This window comes from Sapajus apella, unplaced genomic scaffold (genome assembly GCF_009761245.1).
Source record: "Sapajus apella isolate SASKATOON/1434 unplaced genomic scaffold, GSC_monkey_1.0 scaffold136, whole genome shotgun sequence".
In the NCBI taxonomy this organism is placed as follows: domain Eukaryota; kingdom Metazoa; phylum Chordata; class Mammalia; order Primates; family Cebidae; genus Sapajus; species Sapajus apella.
Genome location: NW_022437076.1, coordinates 3,186,991 through 3,195,750, shown reverse-complemented (window position 1 = coordinate 3,195,750; position 8,760 = coordinate 3,186,991). Strand labels below are relative to the sequence as shown.

The 8,760-nt window shown below is 52.4% G+C and overlaps 1 protein-coding gene across 1 annotated transcript in view; it reads right to left on the bottom strand.

Annotated features, from left to right (window-relative positions):
• Positions 1-7,171, bottom strand: part of RAP1GAP2 (RAP1 GTPase activating protein 2) — a 258,374-nt gene extending 251,203 nt beyond the window's left edge. The window contains exon 1 of the mRNA XM_032263517.1: positions 7,075-7,171. Within this exon, the coding sequence (XP_032119408.1) occupies positions 7,075-7,124 (50 nt within the window). The 5' untranslated portion in view covers positions 7,125-7,171. The remainder of the gene's footprint in view (positions 1-7,074) is intronic.
• Between the last annotated feature and the right edge of the window lie 1,589 nt (positions 7,172-8,760).

The window sequence follows — 8,760 nt, the reverse complement described above, 5'->3', positions numbered from 1 at the left end:
CCACCACCACACCTGGCTAATTTTTTTTATTTTTAGTAGAGACGGGGTTTCACCATGTTGGCCAGCCTGGTCTCAAACTCCTGACCTCAGGTGATCCACCTGCCTTGGCCTCCCAAAGCGCTGGGATGACAGGCGTGAGCCACTGCGCCCGGCCAGGGATTTTCCAGTGAGTCCCGATTCCTCGTCTGTAAGATAGGAGTAATCATCATACCCATGTTGAAGGGTTGTTGCAAAAATGATATGAGCTCGTGTCCGGGAAGCCCTCGCCCGTGTTCAGCATCTCCTCCCCTCCCACCGTCCTCCCCGGCGTCCTCCGAGCACACGCCTGTCAAACCCCTGCACTCTCTCCTCTAAGCCTCATAGCAAACCCTGTGGAACTGGCCAACCCCACTTTAGAGATGAGGAAGAAGAGGCTCAGGGTAGGAAAGTGAATGTGTCCAAGGTGGCGCATGCAGGAAGTGGCAGAGGCCAGGCCTTCCTTGTGCCTTCAGATCCTGGCGTCCACTGTCCTCCTAAGCAATCCCCTGTCCCCCACAGCCTCTCCCTCCTCCACACCACCCCTGCTCCCTTCCCAACACAGCCCTTCCCCTGCCCAGGAGACCAGGGGCTTCTCATGGCATATCAAGTATCCTTCAAACTGCTCACCCCAGCCGTGGACGCCTTCCCCACTGCGATCCCCTCCAGCCTTTTCCAGCATTATACACTGCCCTGCGCACTCACTCATACAGACCCCTGTGTTCCTGACCATGTATCCTCCAAACACACCCTTTCTTTCCTCACCTCAGAGCCTTCTTGCAGCTGTGCCCCTAGCTGGACTGCCCTGCCTCCATCTCTACCCCAAACCTGCCCATGCCCAGCCCACACTGCCCTTACAATCTGTCCCAGGCCTCCCAAGTCCGCGCAGGGTTTGTACGACGCTTTGCTTAATGTTTTTTGGTAGTGGTGGTGGTGGTGGTGTTCTTTTTTTTTTTGAAACAGTCTCGCTCTGTCACCCAGGCTGCAGTGCCAGGGTGCAATCTCAGCTCACTGCAACCTCCGCCTCCTGGGTTCAAGCAATTTTCCTGCCTCAGCTTCCAGAGTAGCTGGTACAACAGGCACCTGCCACCACGCTCTGCTAATTTTTTTCTATTTTTAGTAGAGTGGGGTTTCACTATGTTGCCCAGGTTGGTCTCAAACTCATGACCTTAGGTGATTGACCCACCTCGGCTCCCCAAAGTGCTGGGATTACAGGCCTGAGCCACTGTGCCCGGCCCTGCTTAACCTTGATCACAACATTCCTCTCTGCTTGCCTGTGCATGAGTTATTTATGTGCCTGTCTGTCTCCCCGCTGAAGTGCAAAGACTGTGTCTGATCCATGTCTGAAAATCCCTGCGACGCCCTCACACAGCCCTCTGGTCTTCGAAGCCAGCCTGCTGTAAAAATCACAACAGCAACAGCAGTCAATTTATTACACCCTGGAGATGCTCTGACACAGATGATCTCCACTAACGAGTCCAGCGTGTCAATGTAGAAAATATGCTTGCTGAACTAGATCTCACTGAATATAAGGAAAAACAAACTGCCCATCCCCAACTGTCTTTCCTATCGACTTGTCGCGTATCTGAAATCCTGCTGAACGTGCACTGAAGAACATGAACTGCTACAGAGGGCCAACCTTTTCCATCACTATCAGCCGTTCAAACCTCCAAAGAAGACTGGGTGTGGTGCTCACACCTGTAGTCACAGTGCTTTGAGAGGCTGAGGTGAGAGAACTGCTTGACACCAGGAGTTCAAGACCAGCGTGAGCAACATGGCAAAACCCTATCTCTACAAAAAATAAATAATTGGGCAGGTATAGTGGCTTGCACTGATAGTCCCAGCTACCAGGGAGGCTGAGGCAGGAGGACCATTTGAAGTGAATAGACCCAGTGCTATGGCCTGAATTTTTGTGTCCCCACAAAATTCCTATGTTGAAATCCTAACCCAGGCTGCGTGTGGAGGCTCACGTCTGTAATCCCAGCACTTTGGAGGCCACGGTGGGTAGATCACCTGAGGTCAGGAGTTCTAGACTAGCCTGGCCAACATGGTGAAACCCCATATCTACTAAAAACACAAAAATCAGCCAGATGTGGTGATGCATGCCTGTAATACCAGCTACTCCGGAGGCTGAGGCAGGAGAATCTCTTGAACCTGGGAGGTGGAGGTTGCAGTGAGCCAAGATTGTGCCACTGCACTCCAGAAAGGGGAAAAAAGTGAGACCCTGGTACATTATAAAAAAAAAAAAAAAAAAGAAAGAAAAGAAAGAAAGAACGAAAGAAAAGAACCTTTTACAACTCAATAATACAAAGACAACTAACGCAATTAAAATATGGGCACCATCCTGGCCAACATGGTGAAACCTCGTCTCTACTAAAAAATACAAAAATTAGTTGGGCATGGTGGCGCAAACCTGTAGTCCCAGCTACTCAGGAGGCTGAGGCAGGAGAATCGCTTGAACCCAGGAGGCAGCAGTTGCAGTGAGCCAAGATCTTGCCACTGCACTCCAGCCTGGTGCCTGGTGACAGAATGAGATTCTGTCTCAAAAAAAAAAATAAATAAGGCCGGGCATGGTGGCTTACACCTGTAATCCAAGCACTTTGGAGGCCAAGGCGGGCAGATCAACTGAGGTCAGGAGTTCAAGACCAGCCTGACCAACATGGTGAAACCTCGTCTTTATATAAAAAGATAAATAAATAAATAAATAAATATGGGCAAAGGATCTGAATAGGCCTTTCTCCAAAAGAGATATATAAATGGACAGTAACTACATGAAAAGATGCTCAGCGTTATCAGCCATCAGGGAACTGCAAATGAAAAGCAGGATGAGACACCATTTCACACTCACGAGGACAGCTGTAAGCAAAGACAGAGATCACAACAAGTGTTGACGGGGACGTGGAGAACCCAGAACCTTCATACCCTGCTGGTGCCCACGACCATGCCCGGCACCATTTCATTTCTTTTATTGTAGTTCTGTTCTCAAATATATTCTGCGACCTGTATTTCACCATTTTACACAAGGGACTTGAACATTCTCGAATTCTGGTATCTCAGAATTGGTGATGAAACCAATCCCCCATGATACAGAGGGACGACTGTATATACCCTTGATGATGTGATGAAAATGGCACACACCCCCAGCCGGGCGCAGTGGCTCACACCTTTAATCCCAGCACTTTGAGAGGCCAAGGTGGGCGGATCAGCTGAGGTCGGGAGTTTGAGACCAACCTGGCCAAGATGGAGAAGCCCCATCTCTACTAAAAATACAAAATTAGCCAGGCATGGTGGCACATGCCTGTTGTAATCCCAGCTACTCTGGAGGCTGAGGCAGGAGAATCACTTGAACCCAGGAGGCGGAGGTTGCAGTGAGCCAAGATCACTCCATTGCACTCCAGCCTGGGCAACAAGAGCGAAACTCTGCCTCAAAAAAAATAAAAAAAGAAAGAAAGAAAAAGAAAATGGCACACTGGCCAGGCTCAGTGGCTCACCCCTGTAATCCCAGCTCTTTGGGAGGCCCAGATGGGTGGATCATTTGAGGTCAGGAGTTCAAGACCAGCCTGGCCAACATGGCTAAACCCCATCCCTACTAAAAATACAAAAATTAGCCAGGCATGGTGGCACATGCCTGTATTCCCAGCTACTTCTTGCCGGGAGTCTGAGGCAGGAAAATCACTTGAAACTGGGAGGCGGAGGTTATAATGAGCAGAGATGGTGCCTCTGCTGCACTCCAGCCTGGGCAATAGAGCAAATGCTGTCTCAAAAAAAGAAAGAAAGGGGTGGGTGTGGTGGCTCACGCCTGTAATCCCAGCACTTTGGGAGGCCAAGGTGGGCAGATCACAAGGTCAGGAGATCAAGATCATACTGGCTAACATGGTGAAACCCTGTCTCTACTGAAAATACAAAAAAATTAGCTGTGCAGGCCGGGCACGGTGGCTCAAGCCTGTAATCCCAGCACTTTGGGAGGCCGAGGCGGATGAATCACAAGGTCAAGAGATCGAGACCATCCTGGTCAATATGGTGAAACCCCGTCTCTACTAAAAATACAAAAAATTAGCTGGGCATGGTGGCACGTGCCTGTAATCCCAGCTACTCAGGGGGCTGAGGCAGGAGAATTGCCTGAACCCAGGAGGCGGAGGTTGTGGTGAGCCAAGATTGCGCCATTGCACTCCAGCCTGGGTAACAAGAGCAAAACTCCGTCTCAAAAAAAAAAAAAAATTAGCTGTGCATAGTGGCACGTGCCTGTAGTCCCAGCTACTTGGGAGGCTGAGGCAGGAGAATTACTTAAACCTGGGAGGTGGAGGTTGCAGTGAGCCAAGATCGTGCCACTGTACTCCAGCCTGGGTGACAGAGCGAGATTCTGTCTCCAAGAAAAAAAAAAAAGAAAGAAAAAATAAAATGGCACCCATCCCTGTTATCCTCCTCCCCAAAACTCATAACCCCAGTTTAATCAGGAGAAAAACACCAGACAAATCCCAGCCAAGTGAGTGGCAATCTACAAAGTATGAGCAGAACTCCTCAAAAACTATCAAGGTCATCAAAAACAAGGAAAGTCTGAGAAACTTTCACAGCTAGGGGAGCTCAAGGAAGCATAATAACTAAATATAATGTGCTAACTTGACTGGGGCCCTACCAGGGAAAAAGCATTAGGAAAAACTAAAGTTTACCATAAGCAAAAAAAAAAAAAAAAAAAAAAAAAAAGAAGTGAAAGTTGGCCAGGCGCAGTGGCTCACTCCTGTAATCCCAGCACTTTGGAAGTCCAAGACAGGTGGATCACCAGCTCACTAGTTCAAGACCAGCCTGGACAACATGGTGAAACCCCATCTCTACTAAAAATACAAAAGTTAGCTAGGTGTGGTGGCACAAGCCTGTAGTCCCAGCTGCTCAGGAGGCTGAGGCAGGAGAATCGCTTGAACCTGGGAGGCCGAGGTTGCAGTGAGCTGAGGTCGCGTCACTGCACTCCAGCCTGGGTGACAGCAAGACTCCCTCTCAACAAAAAAAAAAAAGGAAGATGGGCTTTTATCTGGGGGTGAGGTGTGACCTCAAACCCAAATAGGGCAGTAAAAATGATTCATGCATCATCAGGTCCAGCCCAAGAGTTGGGAGGATGAGTCAAAACAGGTATCCAGGCTCTTCTCCTTTAATCTCTTCCTTTTTTTTCTTCTGTGAATGTGGGAACTGATCTGGAAGGCCTGGGGTCCTGGGTGGTCCTCCTCTCTTTATACCTCTGTCTCCCTCTGTTCCAGTTTTAGTCCTTGTGAAGGCAAGGTGGTCTTCAGTGACCCAGATCAACACTCTATGGAAACACAGCTTCCCTTTCTCAGTGGCTCCAGCCCAGTTCCCATGAAGTTGTGTCATTGGCCTGACCTAGGTCACACACCCATCCTTGAGCCAGTCGCTGTGGTGAGGGGGATGGAATGCTATGTCATTTTCAGGAAACGGACACTAACTGCCCACCTCCCCCAAGGTATTCGAAAGTAGATTCGTTCTGCCAGGGGCACAGTGGCTCACGCCTGTAATCCTAGTACTTCGGGAGGCTGAAGTGGGTGGATTGCTTGAGCCCAGGAGTTTGAAACTAGCCAGGGCAATATGGTGAAATCCCACCTCTACAAAAAAAATACAAAATTCAGCTGGTCATAATGGCCCATGTCTGTAGTGCCAGATACAGGTGGGAGGCTGAAGTGGGAGGATCACTTGAGCCTGGGAGGTGGAGATTGCAGTGAGCGGAGACTACACCTCTGCACTCCAGCCTGGGTGACAGAGTGAAAAAAAAAAAAAAAAAGATTAATTCTACTTTTATCTGGTTTATATATTGGAGCTTCACCTGGAGAGTGATTCTACTGCTAACTAATATAATTGGAAACCCCTTGGCCCCTCTTGCTCTGACACTCTGGGATATTCTGACAATGTGAACTTGGATGTGTGGCCGTGTGGAACCATCCAGGAAATAGGCAAAACAGAGGAGCAGTGAAGCCCGTGAGCAAGACCTGGTTCAAACCCTGCCTCTGCTATGTGCTTGTTAGGTGACCTTGATGAATCCTTTTCCCTCTCTGACCCTCGGCTTCCTCATCTGGAAACTGGAGGTGATAATACCTTCCTCTCAGTGTGTGGCTGAATGCTGTCTACTCCAGAGCCGCAGGAGGTACTGGAAGCCCAGGTTGCTATTGATGACATTATTGTTCGTTGTATTCGGCTACAGAATGTACCTGGCGGGATGTACCCAGGAATTCTACTTCAAAGTTGCTCTCTGACCTTGCTTTGGGTGGGATGATTTGGGATGGGGACGAGTCTCAGGCGGACATTCTCTCCTTTGAATCTTGGAGTCCTCTGAAGTCCAGGTGGGCTGAGCAGGCTGCTCTGCGCTCCAAGTGCCGCCACGCAGAGGTCAGGCCCCTCGCTGAGCCCGTCCTGAACGTTCGGACACCTGGACCCCTGCGACGTGGGTTCGGGGGCCCAGCTCAGGTGACTTGACTGCGCTGCGTCTGAAACCCTCTGCGCCTGCAATCCGGTAACCTGACACCGCAGGCTCTGACTTCCCAGCCGGCCCGGACTGCGGAGGGGGAAAGGGCGGCTGCCCAGCCACACAGGGACCTCTCCCTGCCCTGGTCTCCTAGGCCCCCGTCCCCTTCCCAAAGTGCCCACCCCCCGGGGCTCATGTGTTTCGGGGCTAACGCGTCCCTTTCCACGCGGGGGCTGGGGCTGTGGGTTGTGTCCTTTCGGGGCCCAAGTCCAGAGTCCTTCAGAAGGAACGGGGAGGCCAGGGGCGTCACCGCGCAAACGGAAAAGCCAAAGTGGGGCGAGGGGGAAGGGCGCGCCTGCGGGAGGGGGACGGGGTCCCTCCGAAGCCCCGCGCCTGGCGCAGGGTACCCAGTCGCCGACCTCGCTGGAGAGCCGCGGAGACCCCGCGCGGGGACGCGGGTGGTGGGGACCAGGCGGCCCGCGTCTCGCAGCCCCCGCTCGGGAAGAAACTTTGGGCCCACGCCCCGCAGCTTCCCGCGCCCTCCGCGCCTTGGGGTCCGCGCCCGCATCAGGCCCCGCAGCCGCCCGGCGCCCACTCACCAGCGCACCAGCTGCCAGCGCTTCTCCCCCGGCGCCCGGTGGCCCGCCATGCCTCGCCCGGACGCTCCCTGCCCTCCGCGGGCCGCAGGGTGGAGGTGGCTCGGATGCTGCAGGCCGGTGCCCGGGGCGCGCTCGCGGGCGCGGGCCGGGGCGGGTGCGGGGCGGCGCGGGCCGGGGCGGGTGCGGGGAGGCGCGCGGCGGGCGCGGGCCGGCGTGGGCCGAGGAGGGCTTTGGACCGTGCGGCGAGGCGCGGGGCGGGCGGGGCGCTCAGACCCCGCCCCTGGAGGCTGCTGGAGCCGAGTCCGCTCTGGCCCCGAAGCGCGAGAGGAACCGCGGCCTCTCCCCGTCCGGGCCTCTCCGCGCCGCGCCGAGGAGCCAGGCTTCTGGGGACCACTGCGCGAGGAGTCGGGCTCCCCAAGTCCTACAGACGCGCTAAGAGAACAGGCGGCCCATTTCCTCGTTCTGTGCCTTACTCCCTTATAAAACCCGTCTACCCACAAAGTGATGCCTAGAACATTAAACTATTCTAGATGCCTCAAATTTGGTGGTTTGATGCGCCCTACAAATCATTTATATATAGATATACAGATAGATACATATGAAAAGAGAGAGACCCAGGCTGGAGTGCAGTGGTGCAATCCCGGCTCACTGCAACCTCCACCTCCCAGGTTCAAGCAATTTTCGTGCCTCAGCCTCCAGGGTAGCTGGGTTTACAGGTGCCCACCACCACGTCTGGCTAATTTTTGTATTTTTAGTAGAGACGGAGTTTTGCCACGTTGGCCAGGCTGATCTTGAACTCCTGACCTCAGGTGATGCACCTGCCTCGGCCTCCCAAAATGCTGGGATTACAGGGGCGAGTCACCGTGCCCGGCCTATTAAAGTATTTTAAAGCGACTAATTTGGCTGTGCACAGTGGCTCACACCTGTAATGCCAGTATTTTGGGAGGCCCAGGAAGGAATATTACTTGAGCCCAGGAGTTTGAGACCAGCCTGGGCAGTATAAACAGACTCCATCTCTAGGAAAAAAAAAAAAAAAAAAAAAAAAAAACTTTTTAAGTCTGTAGAATATTTAAAGTGACCGTAATTAAAACAATATGACATTGGCCTAGCAAAGCTGCCCAGCCGAGCTGAGTTTTACTTCTAAAACTCATATTTAGTTTTAAAACTCACTTATATAGAAACTGTCCACACCTTGCACGGTGGCCTCCCAATTTACCCGCCCCCCCCCCCATATCTGGACGACCCACATCCTTTGCGGAAAGAAAACTTACGCAGAAAGAGGAGGAAACTGAGCTCCCAGGGATGGAGCTCCTGGGAGGTTACCTTCCTCGTGAGGACAGTGGGCCCATGCCCAGGATCATTGGAAAAACTTCCCCCCACCTCCAAACTCCTACTGACATTTGTCATTCCATCCACAGATGTTCAACAAAAGTGAAGATGACATAAATCCCAAGAATCCCCACCTGGGCTTTCCACTATGTCTCAGCCAAAGTAACAGCGAGCCAGTGGCACAAAGAATGTAACAGAACAGAGGCCTCCTGCAGGGGAAGGGGAAAGAGACACAGACCAGGAACAGGCGGGCAGCTCGCCCTTGGCCCCTAAGTAAGTGTCTAGCATGAGGCTAGCCACCCACTATGAGCATCCTCTCTCCTGTCTTCTTCTTCCTTTTTCTTTTCTTTTTTTTTT